The sequence below is a fragment of the Salmo salar genome, chromosome 25 (assembly GCF_965601325.2).
Source record: "Salmo salar chromosome 25, fSalSal1, whole genome shotgun sequence".
Classification (NCBI taxonomy): domain Eukaryota; kingdom Metazoa; phylum Chordata; class Actinopteri; order Salmoniformes; family Salmonidae; genus Salmo; species Salmo salar.
The window spans coordinates 3,624,183-3,646,071 of record NC_138315.1 but is presented as its reverse complement, the minus strand read 5'-3'; the positions used below and the strand labels follow the sequence as shown (position 1 = coordinate 3,646,071).

The following is a 21,889-nucleotide window of genomic DNA, read 5'->3' as shown; positions in this document are numbered from 1 at the left end:
AACACTTAGGTTGGAGTCATTAAAACCAGTTTTTCAACCACTCCACATATTTCTTGTTAACAAACTATAGTTTTGGCAAATCGGTTAGGACATCTACTTTGTGAATGACACAAGTAATTTTTTCAACAATTGTTTACAGAGAGATTATTTCACTATCACAATTCCAGTGGGTCAGAAGTTTACATACGCTAAGTTGACTGTGCCTTTAAACAGCTTGGAAAATTCCAGAAAATGATGTCATGGCTTTAGAAGCTTCTGATAGGCTAATTGACATCATTTGAGTCAATTGGAGGTGTACCTGTGGATGTATGTCAAGGCCTACCTTCAAACTCAGTGCCTCTTTGCTTGACATCATGGGAAACTCAAAAGAAATCAGCCAAGACCTCAGAAAAAAAATTGTAGACCTCCACAAGTCTGGTTCATCCTTGGGAGCAATTTCCAAATGCCTGAAGGTACCACGTTCATCTGTACAAACAATAGTACGCAAGTATAAACACCATGGGACCACGCAACCATCATACCGCTCAGAAAGGAGATGTGTTCTGTCTCCTAGAGATGAACATACTTTGGTGCAAAAAGTGCAGATCAATCCCAGAACAACATCAAAGGACCTTGTGAAGATGCTGGAGGAAACAGTCACAAAAGTATCTTTATCCACAGTAAATCGAGTCCTATATCGACATAACCTGAAAGGCTGCTGCTCCAAAACCACCATAAAAAAGCCAGACTACGGTTTGCAACTGCACATGGGGACAAAGATCATACTTTTTGGAGAAATGTCCTCTGGTCTGATGAAACAAAAATAGAACTGTTTGGCAATAATGACCATTGTTATGTTTGGAGGAAAAAGGGGGAGGCTTGCAAGCCTAAGAACACTATCCCAACCGTGAAGCACGGGGGTGGCAGCATCATGTTGTGGGGGTGCTTTGCTGCAGGAGGGACTGGTGCACTTCACAAAATAGACATCATCAGGAGGAAAATTATGTGGATATATTGAAGCAACATCTCAAGACATCAGTCAGGAAGTTAAAACTTGGTCGCAAATGGGTCTTCCAAATGGACAATGACCCCAAGCATACTTCCAAAGTTGTGGCAAAATGGATTAAGGACAACAAAGTCAAGGTATTGGAGTGTCCATCACAAAGCCCTGACCTCAAACCTATAGAAAAATTGTGGGCAGAACTGAAAAAGTGTGTGCGAGCAAGGATGCCTACAAACCTGACTCAGTTACACCTGCTCTGTCAGGAGGAATGGGCCAAAATTCACCCAAACTTCTGACCCACTGGGAATGTGATGACAGAAATAAAAGCTTAAGTAAATCATTCTCTCTACTATTATTCTGACATTTCACATTCTTAAGAGTGGTGATCCTAAGTGATCTAATACGGGGAATTGTTACTAGGATTAAATTACAGGAATTCTGAAAAACGTTTAAAAGTATTTGGTTAAGGTGTATGTAAACTTCCGACTTCAACTGTGTGTCAATATTATTTTCTGAAGCTACTCTGAACATATCCCAGTCCACGTGATCAAAACAATCTTGAAGTGTGGTTTCTGATTGGTCAGACCAGCGTTGAATAGTCCTTACCACGGGTGCTTCCTGTTTTAGTTTCTGTGGAGGAGCATGATGGAATCGTGGTCCGATTTGCCGAATGGAGGGAGGAGGAGGTGTCACAGTTGTCGTTGTGTTGAAGGGAGGACCAATACGCAGCGGGAATGTCGATGCTCATCTTTATATTTATTAAATAAAGAGACCACGAAAAACAACAAAACAGTTAGAACGACGAAGGACAGTTTCACAGGCTAAATGAATACTAGCAGTGCAAAATACAACTACCCACAAAACCCAAACCAAACACACACCTAATTTATAGGACTCTCAATCAGAGGCAACTAGAAACACCTGCCTCCATTGAGAGTCCAACACCCAAACCTAAACATAGAAAAACTAAACTAGACAGAACGTAGAAATGCATACAAAAACACAAACCCTCTGCCACGTCCTGACCAAAACTAATACAATTACTCCCTCTGCTGGTCAGGACGTGACAGTACCCCCCCCCCCCCCCCCTAAAGGTGCAGACCCCGACTGCACCTAAAAGAAAAGACAAAAACCCCCAAACAACAAAAAATATCCCCCTAAACTAAAGGGAGGGAAGGGAGGGTGGCTGCCGTCAACGAAGGCACTGTGCTACACCCCCCCCTCCCCAACCCACCTATATAGGATGCGGCTCAGGTGCGGGACGTGGACCTCGCTCCACCTTCGGCGTCGCCCACTTAGGTGGCGCCCCTGGCTGCGCCGGGCAGACGGGCCACCCCGGCAGCTCCGGGAAGACGGGCCAACCCGGCAGCTCCGGGCAGACGGGCCACCCCGGCAGCTCCGGGCAGACGGGCCACCCCGGCAGCTCCGGGCAGACGGGCCACCCTGGCAGCTCCTGACTGGCGGGCGGCTCTGGCGACTCCTGACTGGCGGGCGGCTCTGGCGACTCCTGATTGGCGGGCGGCTCTGGCGACTCCTGACTGGCGGGCGGCTCTGGCGACTCCTGACTGGCGGGCGGCTCTGGCGACTCCTGACTGGCGGGCGGCTCTGGCGGCTCCAGACTGGCGAGGCTGGGCTGACGCACTAGATGCCTGATGCGTGGGGCTGGTACAGGACGTGCCAGCCTGGAGACACGCACATCAAGGCTAGTGCGTGTCGCGGGAAACACTGGACCGTAGAGGCGCACTGGCGGTCTCGAGCGCAGGGTTGGCATCACCCCTTCAGGCTGGATGCCCACTCTCCCCTGGCACATGCGGGGCGCTGGTACTGCGCGTACCGGCCTGAAAATACCAGGCCTCACCACAGCACCTACCCCAAAGCACGGGACCTGTCCAGTCTGTTTCTGTTCAAAAAGGGTACGGGGAGCTGGCCTGGGTCTCCAATCTCGCCCCGCCAAACAGCCCTTGTGCCCCCCCCAAAAAAATTATTGGGGCTGCCTCTCGGGCTCCCTTACCCGCCGTTTGTCCCAGTCCTCGCCAGAATTCCTCCGCTGCTTGGTCCTGGTATGGTGGGTAGTTCTGTCACAGTTGTCGTTGTGTTGAAGGGAGGACCAATACGCACCGGGAATGTCGATGCTCATCTTTATATTTATTAAATAAAGAGACCACGAAAAAACAACAAAACAGTTAGAACGACGAAGGACAGTTTCTAAATGAATACTAGCAGTGCAAAATACAACTACCCACAAAACCCAAACCAAATACACACCTAATTATAGGACTCTCAATCAGAGGCAACTAGAAACACCTGCCTCCAATTGAGAGTCCAACACCCAAACCTCAACATAGAAAAACTAAACTAGACAGAACGTAGAAATACATACAAAAACTCTGCCACGTCCTGACCAAAACTAATACAATTACTCCCTCTGCTGGTCAGGACGTGACAGGAGGGCCTTATATGCATTCTGGAAGGTAGTATAACAATGGTCGAGAGTTTTAGCTGCGCGAGTACAACAATCAATATGTTGATAGAATTTCGGGAGCCTTTTCCTCAAATTTGCTTTGTTAAAATCCCCAGCTACAATAAATGCACCCTCAGGATATGTGGTTTCCAGTTTGCATCAAGTCCAGTGAAGTTCTTTGAGGGCCATTGTGGTATCGGCTTGAGGGGGGATATAGACCGCTGTGGCTATTATTGACGAAAATTCTCTCGGGAGATAATACGTTCGGTATTTGATTGTGAGATATTCTAGGTTGGGTGAACAGAAGGACTTGAGTACCTGTATGTTATCACAGTTCACCATAAGTCGTTAATCATAAAACATATACCTACACCCTTCTGCTTCCCAGAGAGATGTTCGTTCCTGTCGGCGCAATGTACTGAGTATATCTCGAGAGAGCCATGTTTCCGTGAAGCAGAGAATGTTACAATCCCTGGTGTCGCTCTGAAAAGCAACTCTCGCCTTGAGCTCATCATCTTTATTATCGAGAGATTGGACATCAGCAAGTAAAATACCCGGGAGCAGTGGGTGGTGTGCAGACTTCCTAAGTGGGACCAGAAGATCGCTCCGAGTACCTCTCCACTGCCGGCGTTGTTTTGGGTCAGCCTCTGAAATAAGTCTAGAAATTATCAAACATACATTAGTAATGGAAAGGAAATACTGACTCTTTGTTTAAGTATTAAAATACTCCTTTAGTAATACAATTGTAGGCAGAAGTTGGTACAGAGTACAGTATAACAGTATAGGATAGTTCTCCCCAAGTTCTGCAAAATGTCTAAGACATCCTGTAACTCATATAGCCTCTCCCAGTCCTCCTTGCGTGAGTTTCCCTGGCAACAACATTTTAATAAATCTAACCCCCTGACAGCAGCAACCATCTTATCAGCAAGTAAAAACTCAGAAGTGGGTTTGACCAAAACTTGACCTTCCATCACAAGTATAGAGTCATAACCATGTGAATGAGTGTAAGCATCTTCTGACAGGTGGCTGGTTTCATCAGGTCTGTGGCTGCCTTGTGTTCTCAGAAAACCAGATAAACACGGTGGGATCCAGACAGGAGGTGTCTGAACGTAGATGAACGTAGGTCACAACACTCAAAAACAGGTTTAACACACACACAGAGGTCTCCTGAAGAGGAGACCTTACAGTTTATCAATACAGAATTGATTAACCCTTTAAAAGGCATGAGGCCTTGGTTTATCCCGCTTCACACCACTGGCTGTAGTCAATGAATAGCATTCTCACGGAGGTGTTGCTTTCGTCCAGGTGGGAAAGGGCAGTGTGGAGTGCAATTGCATCATCTGTGGATCTGTTGGGGCGGTATGCAAATTGGAGTGGGTCTAGGGTTTCTGGGATAGTCATCACCTCTTAATCAGGGAACAGGAGGGAACTTAGCTGTAAATACAAATAGCAGATACATTCCATTATAGCTGCGCTATCGTAGGTTTGGACAACGAGTTTCTCTCGTATCATGACGTCTGACAAGTATACACTTGCAGGGCAAGGGACGAGGGAGGAAGGAATTAATGATTTTTAAATGGACCACCCTTGGCTGGAAATTCGTCACTCGTTCATCCCGCGATGATTGTGTTTTCAGCCACCGGTAGCTTGTGGGTGCTTTGTATGCGCTACAGTCAATTATGAGTGTATGTATACTTATTTAAAAAAAATAATATATATATATATATATATATATATATATATATGCCTACTGTATGATATTTACTTTTTACGTAGTAGCAGAATGTCTAACTAAATTGCATTTGTTTTTACTTACACTTGTATGTTGACTTCTCAATTGATGTTGTTTTTAAGTTATCGTGGACTTTTCTTAGTGGATTTACAATCGTCGCAAATTAAATTATGGGGAGTTTCAGGCCCTGGAGTGAACATAATCGTACACTCGCAAAGCCGACTAAAAACAAAGGCTGAGGGGCTTACGTTGCAAACTTCCCTTGCTTGGCTAATCATTTGGACCAACCTCCAAGATGGCGATGGGGATTCCCCCAAGGGCATAAGGCAAGGGTAAGTGAACGAGGGTGTTTCTTTTAATTGTTTGGACCGCAACCCAGGTTAATTCTCTGATCCTTATCCTATGATTGGATGGACAACATGTCAGTTCATACTGAAAAAGCTTTGATTGGTTGGAGGATGTCCTCCGGAAGTTGTCATAATTACCATTTAGGTCTATGGAAGGGGGTGAAGTCTACGAGTCTCCTTGGTTTTGTATTGAAGTCAATGTACCCAGAGGAGGACAGAAGCTAGCTGTCCTCCGGCTACACCATGGTGCTACCCCAGAGAGTGCTGTTGAAGTTACTATTGACCGTCATTGTAAAACAGTGTGTTTTAATCAATTATTTGGTGACATATTAATATATTTAGTATAGTTTTATCTAAAAATGATAACTTTTTAGTGTTTCACTATTTTTATTTGTATCACATTTCTCTCAGGAAGATGGCCCTCCCCTTCCTCCTCTGAGGACCTTTCACTGCAGCACTTCAACAATGCCTCCTTGTCTTCTGTACTGCATATACTGTGGTGTTATAGTAGGAGAGTGTATAAAATATCTAACTGCCCCACAATCCAAAGTAATAAGGTTGTGGTCTATCAGAATGATCAGACAAATCATTTTGCTAAATTTAACTGCTTGGCATAAGTAAAACATTTGATACTTCTTCCACTGCCACAAAAATACTTGTAAAGAGTTAAAGCAAGTCCCATCAATTTTTCTTCATGGAAAAGTACCATACTTTTTAAGTGTTCTCCCCCCAGAGATGAAATGTATCTCAGGCCTTTAGATAAGTAGCCAATTATCTTTCCATTTGATGCGGTTGCCATGGTTACTGACCATATCCTTAAAATTAATGCCAAGCCAGAAAGAAAGAAAAGACATGAATAGATTGAAAAGCAGACTATTTAGGCCTAACTTGATTTGTATATATTAGACATCGCATTGTCCTTGAATGAAAGTCCTTGTTTTCAAAATAATAACTAGCTACATATTTATAAAACTGAATTATTTCCTCTAACATAACACTGTTAATTATTTATCGGGAATTGTAAATACGAAGAATTATATTCCAATATGCAGTGACTCTCCTAGAATAATACCATTACTACGACAAATACAGTATTATGTGCATGGAAATGTATCCCAGCATGCATGCTTGACAGCGAAACGACGAACAGGGAAGGATGATGAAGCTAAAATGGCAGCTCAACTGACGGTGGTGCCAATTCGGGGTGAAGAAATACACAAGGAACAAACTAGAACAAAAGGCGATATGACACATTTTCTTTGAGATTCTTTGCTTTAATCCCAAATTAAAAGACGATATGGTTTGAGATTCGGAATTCCGGGAAAGAAAGAACGATTCGACGCTCTGAATTTAGAAGCCTATTTCCAAGTTGCATCGCGCGGGCTACATTTTTTTCTCCAGTTTTTGGAAGATAGACTGGGATGTAACAATTCTGCTGTTTTTGCAGTACAGGATGGACACATGACCTTTGACATATAATTGCAAACTATCTAGTTTTTTTTAAATGTAATATATGCATTGTTCTCCAAAACGATGATGTGTGCTGCAGCCGGTGGAGGGATTCTTCCATCCACATCGCCTTCGATGAGGCTAGGCATCAGGGTCATTTCTGGAGTTGGTGACGATTTCTCGTCCATTGGGTCGGGTATGGGTTCGTGTCAAACACCGGCAACCCAGTCGGATTGCCGAAGTCGGTACCAGCTTCTACTCTCTGGGCGAGCATTGGCGGAAAGATACAGGAGGATTTATACCACGGCTATCAATGATAAAGAACAAGGGATAAACCAAGGAAGGTAGGTTGGGTGAAAATGAGATGTCTGACACAAAGCTGGCTAGCCTTGTAGCTAACTTGCAAATTAGCCCAACTACCTGCAGGGTTTGTCACATAACCAATACTGTTTGACTGTATGCTCACATCCGAATGTATAGCCTACTAAACTCAACGATTTACGATGGAAAATCCATCCACCGGGTAATATCCACTTAGCCAGGCTAACCTCTCTACCTAGTTTGCTAGCAAGGTGGCTAGCTTTGACAGCTAGCTAGCAATCCAACACTTAGCAGTTTAGCAGCTAACTGGCCACATGATAGCTGACAGCGTTAATGTTAGTGTCCAGTCATAATCATTTTACTGTGGGAGACAGGTAGGTTCGTTTTGAATAGGCTGATTTACTCACATGCTGTTACCCGTCAATTATGTTACTAGGTTAAATCGGTAACTTACTAGCCAACTAACTAGTAATGAGTAGCTAGCTAACCTAATTAGCTAGCCCGTTATTTAGCATAGCTAGCTAACGTTAGCTATCCTCTCTAGTTGCGTTTTTGGTGGTTCTTTTTTACGCACTGCAGTATACAGGCTTGCCAGCTTACGTCAGGACTTTACTCTTCGTATGATCAGTACATGTTGGTGAATATGTGTAGTTAGCTAGCTAGTCTATACATTCGGCAGGTAAATAAAAACAAATGTCAGTAGCTGCTTGATTTTTGACATCTCACGTAGCTAGCTAGCTTGGATCGAACAATGTGTGTGGTATAGATCCTATTTACTTACTAGTGGGGCTATGTCATAAACCCTGAAAGTTCGAGAATTGGTTTTAATTTCCAGCCATATTGGTCAGGGCCAAACCCAAACCAGTTCAATTGGATTGAGTGCCAGTAGGGGCGTAATCCCGGTTTTACTTATGCAGGAAAATAAAAGTTAAGTCAGATCTCAGAAATTGTGTAATAGAAATGTCAACCAAAGATATTGTCATGTAATTATAAATAAAGTTTATACAAATATTCTGTATAAATAGCCTCTAAAATGTGTAAACAGAACATAAATGTCTACATTTTAGTTTTATTGGAAAGCTGTGAGTGCTATTATATGTTTCAGTATCACAACTTGTGTAAGTTTTATCATCCACAGATTCAGCCGGTGTATGGCTGTGTATTAGAGGGCTTTGCGGATCCGTGTGGACCCAATATTCTAACTGGTCCTAAGGGGTCTGGGCCAGGTCCTGTTCGATTGGCATTGGGTCTCAGGACAATGTAGCTACAGCAGATAGACCCATGAAGACCTCTATTGTGGATTGACTGCATTGTTTGAATGTAATGTTGGCATATTGGCAGTTAAAGCTGCAATATGTAACTTTTTGGGCGACTGATGAAATTCACATAGCAATGTGAGTGTTAGATCTGTCATTCTCATTGAACGCAAGACTAAGAAGTGGTAGATCTATTCTATGTGCATTATTTCTATGCTTCCCTTGCTTAAGTTACGTTCTTGCGTCTTACTTTGGGTTTTGTACACCAACTTTAAACAGCTGAAAATACTGTTTTTGGTTATTGAAAAAATATTTCACAGCGGTTTAGATTGTTTTGTCACATTAACACAAATTAGGCGGTTTGATTTCTGTATATAGCACCTTTTTATAATAAAGAAATGTATGGAATCATTCCTCAAACTGTCTGGTTGGCTAGCTAACAAACATACAGTGCAGATCAATTCTTAAAGTTAATTTTACACAATAGCTTATTACAGCATTGGCAAACCATGGTTGACTATCTCCCTGACCAAAATGGCTCACCTTTATCCCATCATAAGAGTTTTCATGCCCATTCTATTATTGTAATTCCTAATTATATTGTGTGTGGGCCCAAATTCACAGGGCTGTAGTAGCAACCCTACCCTGGCAAATGGTTTTATCAAAATTGACACTTCACAGTAGGTTTCGGAGAATTTACGTTGAATTTACGCAGCTGGTTAGGAGAATTAACGTAGCAGTTTAGGATAATTAGGTTAAGGTTAGGAAAAGGGTTAGCTAAAATGGAAAAAACTCTACTTTTGACATAAATTTGACAAAAGCTGTGTCCCGTCTAGGCATGACTCTGGCAAACACAGCCAGCACTTTTTCTCTCAGAGATAAAATGGTGGGATTATACAATGCATTCGGAAGGTATTCGGACCCCTTGACTTTTTCCACATTTTGTTACGTTACAGCCTTATTCTAAAATGGATTAAATTGTTTTTCCTCAACAATCTACACACAATACCCCATAATGATAAAGCAAAAACAGGTTTTTAGACATTTTTTGCAAATGTATTATTATCAGATACCTTATTTACATAAGTATTCAGACCCTTGACTCAGTATTTTGTTGAAACACCCTTTGGCAGCGACTACAGCCTTGAGTCTTCTTGGATATGACGCTACAAGCGTGGCATACCTGTATTTGGGAGTTTCTCCCATTCTTCTCTGCAGATCCTCAAGCTCTGCCAGGTTAGCTGGGGAGCGTCGCTGCACAGCTATTTTCAGGTCTCTCCAGAGATGTTCGATCGGGTTCAAGTCCGGGCTCTGGCTGGGCCACTCGAGGACATTCAGAAACTTGTCCCGAAACCACTCCTGTGTTGTCTTGGCTGTGTGCTTAGGGTCGTTGTCTTGTTGGAAGGTGAACCTTTGCCCCCAGTCTGAGGTCCTGAGTGCTCTGGAGCAGGATCTCTGTACTTTGCTCCGTTCATCTTTCCCTCGATCCTGACTAGTCTCCCTGTTTTTGCTTTGTCATTATGGGGTATTGTGTGTAGATTGAGGATTTGATTTATTTAATCCATTTCAGAATAAGGCTGTAACGTAACAAAATGTGGAAAAAGTCAAGGTCTGAATACTTTCCCAATGCACTGTATATTCAAGGTTGACCGATTTAATCGGCATGGCCGATTTCAAGTTCATAACAATCGGTAACTGGCATTTTTGGACGCCGATTGTGGCTGATTACATTGCATTCCACGAGGAGACTGTGTGGCAGGCTGACCACCTGTTACGTGAGTGCAGCAAGGAGCCAAGGTAAGTTGCTAGCTAGCATTAAATGTACACTGCTCAAAAAAATAAAGGGAACACTAAAATAACACATCCTAGATCTGAATGAATGAAATAATCTTATTAACTACTTTTTTCTTTACATAGTTGAATGTGCTGACAACAAAATCACACACAAATAATCAATGGAAATCCAATTTATCAACCCATGGAGGTCTGGATTTGGAGTCACACTCAAAATTAAAGTGGAAAACCACACTACAGGCTGATCCAACTTTGATGTAATGTCCTTAAAACAAGTCAAAATGAGGCTCAGTAGTCTGTGTGGCCTCCACGTGCCTGTATGACCTCCCTACAACGCCTGGGCATGCTCCTGATGAGGTGGAGGATGGTCTCCTGAGGGATCTCCTCCCAGACCTGGACTAAAGCATCCGCCAACTCCTGGACAGTCTGTGGTGCAACGTGGCTTTGGTGGATGGAGCGAGACATGATGTCCCAGATGTGCTCAATTGGATTCAGGTCTGGGGAACGGGCAGGCCAGTCCATAGCATCAATGCCTTCCTCTTGCAGGAACTGCTGACACACTCCAGCCACATGAGGTCTAGCATTGTCTTGCATTAGGAGGAACCCAGGGCCAACCGCACCAACATATGGTCTTACAAGGGGTCTGAGGATCTCATCTCGGTACCTAATGGCAGTCAGGCTACCTCTGGCGAGCACATGGAGGGCTGTGCGGCCCCGCCAAAGAAATGCCACCCCACACCATGACTGACCCACCGCCAAACCGGTCATGCTGGAGGATGTTGCAGGCAGCAGAACGTTCTCCACGGCATCTCCAGACTCTGTCAAGTCTGTCACGTGCTCAGTGTGAACCTGCTTTCATCTGTGAGGAGCACAGGGCGCCAGTGGCGAATTTGCCAATCTTGGTGTTCTCTGGCAAATGCCAAACGTCCTGCACGGTGTTGGGCTGTAAGCACAACCCCCACCTGTGGACATCGGGCCCTCATACCACCCTCATGGAGTCTGTTTCTGACCGTTTGAGCAGACACATGCACATTTGTGGCCTGCTGGAGGTCATTTTGCAGGGCTCTGGCAGTGCTTCTCCTGCTCCTCCTTGCACAAAGGCGGAGGTAGCGGTCCTGCTGCTGGGTTGTTGCCCTCCTACGGCCTATTCCACTTCTCCTGATGTACTGGCCTGTCTCCTGGTAGCGCCTCCATGCTCTGGACACTACGCTGACAGACACAGCAAACCTTCTTGCCACAGCTCGCATTGATGTGCCATCCTGGATGAGCTGCACTACCTGAGCCACTTGTGTGGGTTGTAGACTCCGTCTCATGCTACCACTAGAGTGAAAGCACCGTCAGCATTCAAAAGTGACCAAAACATCAGCCAGGAAGCATAGGAACTGAGAAGTGGTCTGTGGTCACCACCTGCAGAACCACTCCTTTATTGGGGGTGTCTTGCTAATTGCCTATAATATCCACCTGTTGTCTATTCCATTTGCACAACAGCATGTGACATTTATTGTCAATCATTGTTGCTTCCTAAGTGGACAGTTTGATTTCACAGAAGTGTGATTGACTTGGAGTTACATTGTTGTTTAAGTGTTCCCTTTATTTTTTCTGAGCAGTGTATTTTATAAAAAACGATCAATCTTCACATAATCACTAGTTAACCTAGTAATATCAACCATGTGTAGTTAACTAGCTTGACCTGCGTTGCATATAATCAATGCGGTGCCTGTTAATTTATCATCGAATCAAAGCTACTTCCCCAAACGGGGGATGATTTAACAAAAGTGCATTTGCGAAAAAAGCACAATCGTTGCACGAACGTACCTAAACATCAATGCCTTTCTTAAAATCAATACACAGAAGTGTTTTTTTTTTTTAAGCCTGCATATTTAGTTAAACTAAATTAATGTTAGCAGGTAATATTAACTATGGAAATTGTGTCACTTCTCTTGCGTTCATTGCACGCAGTCAGGGTATATGCAACAGTTTGGCCTGCCTGGCTCATTGCGAACTAGTTTGCCAGAATTTTACATAATTATGAAATTACATTGAAGGTTGTGCAATGTAACAGGAATATTTAGACTTATGGATGCCACCCGTTAGATAAAATACGGAACGTTTCCGTATTTCACTGAAAGACTAAACGTTTTGTTTTTTGAAATGATAGTTTCTGGATTTGACCATATTAATTACCTACAGCTCGTATTTCTGTGTGTTTATGATTAAGTCTGTGATTTGATAGAGCAGTCTGAGCGGTGGTAGGCGCAGCAGGCTTGTAAGCATTCATTCAAACTTTCCTGCGTTTGCCAGCAGCTCTTAGCAATGCTTGCTTTACAGCTCTGTTTATAACTTCAAGCCTATCAACTCATGAGATTAGGCTGGCAATACTAAAGTGCCTATTAGAACATCCAATAGTCAAAGGTATATGAAATACAAACGGTATAAAGAGTCGACGCGTCATAATTCCTATAAAACTACAACCTAAAACTTCTTAACTGGGAATATTGAAGAACTGGGAATATTAAACCATCAGCTTTCATATGTTCTGAGCAAGGAACTGAAACATTGAGCATACATGGCATACAGTGAGGGGAAAAGTATTTGATCCCCTGCTGATTTTGTACATTTGCCCACTGACAAAGAAATTATCAGTCTATAATTGTAATGGTAGGTTTATTTAAACAGTGAGAGACAGAATAACAACAAAAATCCAGAAAAACGCATGTCAAAAATGTTATAAATTGATTTGCATTTTAATGAGGGAAATAAGTATTTGACTCCCTCTCAATCAGATTTCTGGTTCCCAGGTGTCTTTTATACAGGTAACGAGCTGAGATTAGGAGCACACTCTTAAAGGGAGTGCTCCTAATCTCACATTGTTACCTGTATAAAAGACCCCTGTCCACAGAAGCAATCAATCAATCAGATTCCAAACTCTCCACCATGGCCCAGACCAAAGAGCTCTCCAAGGATGTCAGGGACAAGATTGTAGACCTACACAAGGCTGGAATGGGCTACAAGACCATCGCCAAGCAGCTTGGTGAGAAGGTGACAACAGTTGGTGCGACTATTCGCAAATGGAAGAAACAGAAAAGAACCGTCAATCTCCCTCGGCCTGGGGCTCCATGCAAGATCTCACCTCGTGGAGTTGCAATGATCATGAGAACGGTGAGGAATCAGCCCAGAACTACATGGGAGGATCTTGTCAATGATCTCAAGGCAGTTGGGACCATAGTCACCAAGAAAACAATTGGTAACACACTATGCCGTGAAGGACTGAAATCCTGCAGTGCCCGCAAGGTCCCCCTGCTCAAGAAAGCACATATACATCCCCGTCTGAAGTTTGCCAATGAACATCTGAATGATTCAGAGGACAACTGGGTGAAAGTGTTGTGGTCAGATGAGACCCAAATGGAGGTCTTTGGCATCAACTCAACTCGCCGTGTTTGGAGGAGGAGGAATGCTGCCTATGACCCCAAGAACACCATCCCCACCGTCAAACATGGAGGTGGAAACATTATGCTTTGGGGGTGTTTTTCTGCTAAGGGGACAGGACAACTTCACCGCATCAAAGGGACAATGGACGGGGCCATGTACCGTCAAATCTTGGGTGAGAACCTGCTTCCCTCAGCAAGGGCATTGAAAAAGGGTCGTGGATGGGTATTCCAGCATGACAATGACCCAAAACACACGGCCAAGGCAACAAAGGAGTGGCTCAAGAAGAAGCACATTAAGGTCCTGGAGTGGCCTAGCTAATCTCCAGACCTTAATCCCATAGAAAATCTGTGGAGGGAGCTGAAGGCTCGAGTTGCCAAACGTCAGCCTCGAAACCTTAATGACTTGGACAAGATCTGCACAGAGGAGTGGGACAAAATCCCTCCTGAGATGTGTGCAAACCTGGTGGCCAACTACAAGAAATGTCTGACCTCTAATTGCCAACAAGGGTTTTGCCACCAAGTACTAAGTCATGTTTTGCAGAGAGGTCAAATACTTATTCCCCTCATTAAAATGCAAATCAATTTGTAACATTTTTTACATGCGTTTTTCATGTTTTTTTTGTTATTCTGTCTCTCACTGTTCGTAAGCTATACTGCTCGTTCTGTGTGTGAGTTCCTGCAAGACAGGAATGTCAGTTATGCCGTGTCCAGCGACGAGCCCGGATCTCAATCCCATTGAGCACGTCTGGAATCTGTTGGATCGGAGGGCTAGGCCCCCCCCCCCCCCCCCGAAATGTCCGGGAACTTGGTAGGAGAGTGGGGTAACATCTCACAGCAAGCACTAACAAATCTGGTGCTGTCCATGAGGAGCAGATGCACTGCAGTACTTAATGCAGCTGGTGGCCACACCAGATACTGACTGTTACTTTTGATTTTGACCCCCCCCCCACCCCCCCTTTTTTGTGGAACTTGTTCAGTATGTCTTAGTTGTTGAATCTTATGTTGATACAAATATTTATACGTGGAATTTTTTGAAAATAAATGCAGTTGACTGTGAGAGGACGTTTCTTTTTTGATATAGACAATTTTATTTACATTTTTATTTACACACACATATATATATAAATAAATAAAATTGTCTGGAGGTCGTGGCCCCAGGGTATGTAGCCTGTCGGTAATCCGGCTGTTACCATAAAATGTTTTTTTCCCTATTATTATTTTTTACATTTATTTATTTATTTTTCCTTCGTTGTTGCGTGTGTTACCATATTGATTAGACAATTCTGTGATTGTCTATAGGCCCAACTGTTACTGAATTTGCTAATTTATTTCATGTGTTTCAGGGGAAAGAGAACTTTGAGCAAGAAGAAGCTGAAACGGCGCCAAAAGGTCAAGTCAAAAGTCAAAACAAGAACCAAGGTAAGATATTTTATTGGTACAAGAGGGACCTTTCTTTCCTTGTGAGTTATTGATTTTTTTTTCTCAGAATAATACAATGATTTCATTGCAAATGTGTTGCTTTAGTTCTTTTTGGTCAAAGAAAGTTGGAGTTGCCTATTGAGAATCTCAAGCTGAGAATAAAATTGTATTTTCTTGTAATGCTTCACCTTTATCAAAGCATTTTATTTTCATGTTACAACATTTACATAACTTCACCTCCTAGGCTATATACATGTATGAGCACAGGCTTGCTTAGCTGGTTTTGCCGTTGATCAAATGAACTCTGCTGATTTTGATTATAACAACATTAATGCATTAGTTTCTCCCTCATTAATATTTAAGTTGGTTGCCAGGAACACCGTTTTATTTAGTTGGCTTGACCAACTGCCAGGGCTCCAGCTCTCTCACACCTGGAAGAGTAGCTGGAGAAGGAGGTTGAGGTAGTAATGGGAGTGGGTCTGGCTTGGGTGTAATGGAGCTGTTGCTGAGCAACCATGTGTTCCACATTTCCACGGAAACCGTTGCCAGCCTGCCCTCCATGTCTTCATCTGTGCTAGGACTCTTTCCTTTGTGATTCTCTGTGCAGGGCTAGGAATAAAATGGTGTAGTAGGCCCTACCCTTATAGTCTCCAAAACCTAAACAAACCCCCAGAGCTGATGTCGAAGCCTGTTGGATATATTTCTCTTTTCTTTCACATTGCAAGTGTCATCTGCACTGCGGTGGGACCCTGGTAACGCCTGGCTGTTTTGGATTTCCTTTCTTAACTTCTCTATGGTCGGTGGGACGAAATCGTTCCACCTACGTAATAGCCAGTGGAATCCTGTGGCGCGTTATTCAAATACCTTTAGAAATGCTATTACTTCAATTTCTCAAACATACCACTATTTTACACTATTTTAAAGACAAGACTCTCCTTTATCTAACCACACTGTCCGATTTCAAAAAGGTTTTACAACAAAAGCAAAACATATTAGATTATGTCAGCAGAGTACCCAGCCAGAAATAATCAGACACCCATTTTTCAAGCTAGCATATAATGTCACAAAAAACAAAACCACAGCTAAATGCACCTCTAACCTTTGATCTTCATCAGATGACACTCCTAGGACATTGTTATACAATACATGCATGTTTTGTTCAATCAAGTTCATATTTGTATAAAAAACCAGCTTTTTACATTAGCATGTGACGTTCAGAACTAGCATTCCCACCGAACACTTCCGGTGAATATACTAAATTACTCACGATAAACGTTCACAAAAAGCATAACAATTATTTTAAGAATTATAGATACAGAACTCCTTTATGCAATCGCTGGGTCTGATTTTAAAATAGCTTTTCGGTGAAAGCACATTTTGCAATATTCTGAGTTGATAGCCCGGCCATCACAGGCTAGCTATTTTGACACCCACCAAGTTTGGTACTCACCAAACTCAGATTTACTATAAGAAAAATTGGATTACCTTTGCTGTTCTTCGTCAGAATGCACTCCCAGGACTTCTACTTCAATAACAAATGTTGTTTTGGTTCCAAATAATCCATAGTTATCCAAATAGCGGCGTTTTGAACGTGCGTTCAAGACACTATCCGAAGGGTGACGAGCGGACGCGTATCGTGACAAAAATTTTCAAAATATTCCATTACCGTACTTCGAAGCATGTCAAACGCTGTTTAAAATCAATTTTTTTTATGCGATTTTTCTCGTAAAATAGCGATAATATTCCGACCGGGAGACGTTGTTTTCGTTCAGACTGAAAATACAAAATGAACTCTTCAAGTGTACGCGTGCGCCCGTCTCATTGTTCTCAGATCGACCACTATCCAAATGCGCTACTGTTTTTCAGCCATGGACAGCAAAGTCATCATTCAACGTTCTGGCGCCTTCTGAGAGCCTATGGGAGCCTTAGAAAGTGTCACGTTACAGCAGAGATCCTCTGTTTTCAATAAAGATAATAAAGAAGGCCAAGAAATGGTCAGAGGGCACTTCCTGTTTGGAATCTTCTCAGGTTTTGGCCTGCCAAATGAGTTCTGTTATACTCACAGACACCATTCAAACAGTTTTAGAAACTTTAGGGTGTTTTCTATCCAAATCAAACAATTATATGCATATTCTAGTTTCTGGGCAGGAGTAATAAACAGATTAAATCGGGTACGTTTTTTTATCCGGCCGTGAAAATACTGCCCCCTATCCATAACAGGTTAAATCCGTTTTAGAATAAGGCTAACTTTAATGTAGATGGCACTGTGTATTTTTTGCTACTGCTCAAGTGAAAAAAATCTTGGTCGTGGAACAGCCTGTCGACTAAATGGGGGTCAGCGCTATTTAAAAAAAAATAATAATCTCTATTCCTAAGTGCTGGAGTGTAGCGCCACATTTTAGTTACACTTTAACCCATATTTGGAAAGTGAATGTGATCGTATCCCAATGTAATCAAGGTTAGAAATTGTTTTTGTCATACCAGGCTGGAATGGCCTCACTGAGTGCTGTAAATACGAATAAGTTAAATTACCAGCCTAGTTGGTTTAGCCACAGAAAAAGACGGCAACCTTTCTGCTAGCTATGATTGGCTGTGATAATGAGTGTGCTGGATGTGCCGAGAGATGACTTCAGATTGGTCTGTCATGTAGCACGCTTCTGTCTATTTGAGCTTGTCAGTATGTCTAGGTAATCCTGTCTAACACAGCTTTTTTTAACTGTATGGTGTAGTAAAACTGCGTAAGTGTTGCTCTTTTCTGGAGGACCGAGTTTTGAAATCAGTGGAATTCGAGTATGATAGCTAAGGAGATGGAGGATACACCTATCTCTGGATTACATCTTCAAACTAAGGGCAACCATGGCATCCGACAGGAAGGATGTATAGGGTAAGATAGACAGGCTAGCTACATTTTCAGATATTACACGTTGCTAATTTTCAGTGGTTTATGTTCACGTTAGTATACTGTTAGCTAGTTAACATTAGCTGGCTGCCACGCTCACTAACTAACGTTACGTGTATGATCTTATTATTTGTATCTCGGAGCCATTTACTTGGCTAGCTATAGCCTAATGTTCGCTAGCAACCATTGAACCTGGTTAGTTAGCTACCTGCAGATTCATGCAGGGTAGTAATGTCATGAGTTGGGATTATAGTTAATTGTTTACCTAGCTAGCTACATGTCTTAAAAAAAGACTACACTATGCAGCTACCCATTTCGGGTGCGTTCGTAAATTGTGAGGTCATAGCGCTCGGATCAACCGTACTCATTGGCCAGAAGGTCCAGTGTGCGCTCCGAGAGCGTAACGCTCTGAATTTACGAACGGACAATCTGACAGCGCACTTGCAGTCACCAAAGCTCTGGATAACATAACAGCCTAACCAGCTCTGCCAGGGTAAGTAATTTTCAGTGAGCTGTTCTCTCATTTGTGTCTGAAAGTAGCTAGCAAGTTAGCTTGGGTGCTTGACTGCTGTTGGTACCGAACACTCGGCTCAACCCTTAAAGATGTGTGGTTCTGATGCTTAAGAGGGTGTGAACGATGCTGAATGGGTGTAGACAAAGAAAGGCTCTCCAGTAGTTGAACCACAAATATTCAAGGGCAATTTTCTTAAGTGATGTTTATCAACTTTGAAAGCATAATTACTTTCCCACTGTTACTCAACTGCAGTGTATGATACTTTTTTTGCTCTGATTCTCTACTTCTACCCAATGTAAAAAAACAAACAATTTCATATTACGCTACATAAGACATATTTTTCAATGTAATTTTTTTATATAGCAGGATGGTCACATTAACTTTGAATATAAATCCTGCTACCTAGGTAGATGAAGGCATACTAGCTCATTGGAATAGAACCTGCTTTGTTCACACTGCTGGCCTTAATTCTCACATCAGCAGCTTTGTTTTTCAATGCCATTATGGATTACTGACTGTTCAAACGGTAAGTAACAAGTGACCAAATCGGATTGGTGTGTTCAGACAGTCATTTGTTGACATGGCTACGCTAGTTGTTATAGTAACAACTGGTGTAGGCTGATGGTGCTCATGCTTCCTCTCACTAAGAAGTTGTTGTTTAGCAAGTTAAGGTGACAACAGTGCCTGGCAAGTTTCTCAGTTGCTTTGAATGTTCGAAATCCTAGTGTAATTGGGTAGTTGCCATACGGCCAAAAGTAAAAAAAAATGTAATAAAGTTGCAATAATTTTATGAATTGTTTAGACAGTTTAAGTGGCCACTTTAAAAAAAAAATATATATATATCATTTCATTTCATGCATTAGTGCCTTGAATTTATCCATCATGTTTGATGATTCCCAAATGGACAAAGATTTTTACCCATAAGTTACTTCTGTTTTAAATCAGTAATCATATTCTGGAATTTCTATTAATGTTTCCCCATTTTCATTTTGAGTAAGATTGTTATTTGACAACCTAGATAAAAAAAACTGAAAAAATATATCTATTTAGTTTGTATGTTACCTGCCTAACAATTATTTGAACATTTTGTTCAAGACGACCCCTTTTTCTCCTTGCATTTATTGGTGTCAACCCATAGGACATTGGACAATACACAACAGGCAGTAAAATGTTATGGTTAAAATGTAATTAAGGACACTTAGTTTCTGACCCCTTTTTAAAATGCAACTTCTAAACATCTAATGTATCATTTTAAGGATTTAAAATGTACTCATTCCAATTACAAGGCATCGAGTCCTGTATTGTTACTTTTCATCACTACCACCTTGAGTGGGGAGTGTGTAATTTGCGTGGCTGGTGCCTTCCTTGGATGTGGTAGCAGTTTTTCTTAGTTTTCCCTCCCTGGAATCTAACCCCAATTCCCCTGGTCACTATGGTATACACAGAAAGAGCCATCGAAAGTTGATAGGGCAGACATTCAAATTCGATGTCAGCGCCACGAATGGCTCGCCACTGGTCGAGGTTATAGTCATCAAAAATGTCAGAGTACCCCGCATGGGTTTTTGGTCTGAATAAATGCACGCATGCCCGAAGGGCAGCACTTGTTGGCAGGGATTAGCGCTATAATTGCTGCAGTCATCCAAGTAACGTTGGAGCAATCAAAGGAACCATGGCTAATATGAGTCATTCACACTTTCATTGTACTGGCCGTTTGTACCAATGCTTAATCTTTTTAGACAGGAATATGCATCTGGCAGTATCACTCGGGTAGACCCACAACATTGTATACCTGGCCGCACAGGGCCACAGTTCTCAAGTAATGGAGGAAACCCTAGCGCACCCAGTGGGAGCCTCGACCTACCAACAGCTGATGCCGTGGGAGCCGAGGCACCACTTGAGAGGTTTTTTGTTGGAGGGTTTTTGGAGTATACTGTGAAATGGAGCCATTGACCGGGTTTGAGAAACACAATTGGTCTCTGACGCTGGTGAGTACAATGGGACACAGGCCAGTCTGGGACTGTGGTGCAATTTCTGCAAAACTCCAGTAAGTGGTATTTAAAAAAATATATATATTTATTATAAACGAGCTAAATTCTAAGTTAATTTGGCAAGCTAGCTTTGTATTTAACTGATGTGTCCATGTGATGTTTTTGTTAGCTAGTTAACTTAACGTTAGCAGTAACTGGTTTAAACAAAAAATCTAGCTAGCTAACTCTAAATTTGTACAAATCTCAAATGGCAGGTTATGTTGTGATGTTAAGGTGTTTGTCCCAGCTAAACAAAGGGATTAACCTGGATTGTAACTAAGAATAAAGTCATGGCTCTTTTGCAAGCTGAGGCCATGTGGCTTGTAAAAATGGCTACAAGCTAGCTACCAAGCTTTATGCATGATATGTCCACTGCTTGGTTTGGTTTGACTTTTAACTAGCTGGCTAGTTTGTACAGCTTTACTTAACTAGAATAGCTAACGTCTGCTAAATGACTAGAATGTAAATGTTTGTCTAGCATTAGGGTCAAACAACCCTAATCCAGATTTCATATTGGAAGAACAACCATTGTCCAGCTTGAAACAATGAGTTTTCAGACATTATGTAACTTATCTAGCTTTAATACTGTGTATTGTTATCCCCCAATGTTGGCAACTCTGCTGCTGAACAAGATGTGCTGTCCATTGTTGCCTCCAGCTCAAGCAGCTCCTCTAACTCTACCAGCTCCTACCGTTCGAGCCCTTCCACGAGGGATTGTTCCCCACCCAGGTGTCCAGCCCACCCTCTCCCCTACTAGGCCTCTCCCTCGCCAGTTCGCTACCAACCAAAAACTTTCGTTAAGGTTTGCACTTGTACTTTGCCAATGTTTTTTTGTTTCATTTTGTGGACATGTTGCGCTACCACCAGCTGCATATTTTTGCATTTAATATTTCAGGAAAAAGGAGCAGAGACTTGGTTGAAGGAAATGCAGAGCAATGACCACGAACTACTGGAAAGAAGGGTGGAGGCCCAGCTGATACTTTCAATATATGAAAGAGAGGGACACCAGAGAGGAAAATGAAAGCGCTGCAGAGATGACAGTGCGGGCTGAGGAGTGGTGCAGTTTCAGACAGTGATTCCTCAATGTCCTGGGATGACTGGTGGACACCATTGCCACGTTGGGTCCACACCCCTGATTCCGTTCTACTGTGCTTGGACATGCACCCAGAGAAGGCAGTGTGTGGGCTGCTGCAGCAGCAAAGGACAGGGGGCTGAAGGCAAAGTTCAACTACGCATTGCTCAGTGCCCTGGTGTCCACCA

General features: G+C 42.6%; 1 protein-coding gene across 21 annotated transcripts in view; it reads left to right on the top strand.

The window, feature by feature from the left end:
* The first annotated feature begins 6,649 nt into the window (after positions 1–6,649).
* LOC100380858 (E3 ubiquitin-protein ligase MYCBP2) overlaps positions 6,650–21,889 on the top strand; it is a 354,690-nt gene continuing 339,450 nt past the window's right edge. For all 21 annotated transcript variants that reach the window (XM_082968826.1, XM_082968836.1, XM_082968833.1 and 18 more), the window contains exons 1-2: positions 6,650–7,315; positions 15,114–15,189. In XM_082968826.1, coding sequence (XP_082824952.1) covers positions 7,056–7,315; positions 15,114–15,189 — 336 coding nt within the window. In that variant the 5' untranslated portion in view covers positions 6,650–7,055. The remainder of the gene's footprint in view (positions 7,316–15,113; positions 15,190–21,889) is intronic.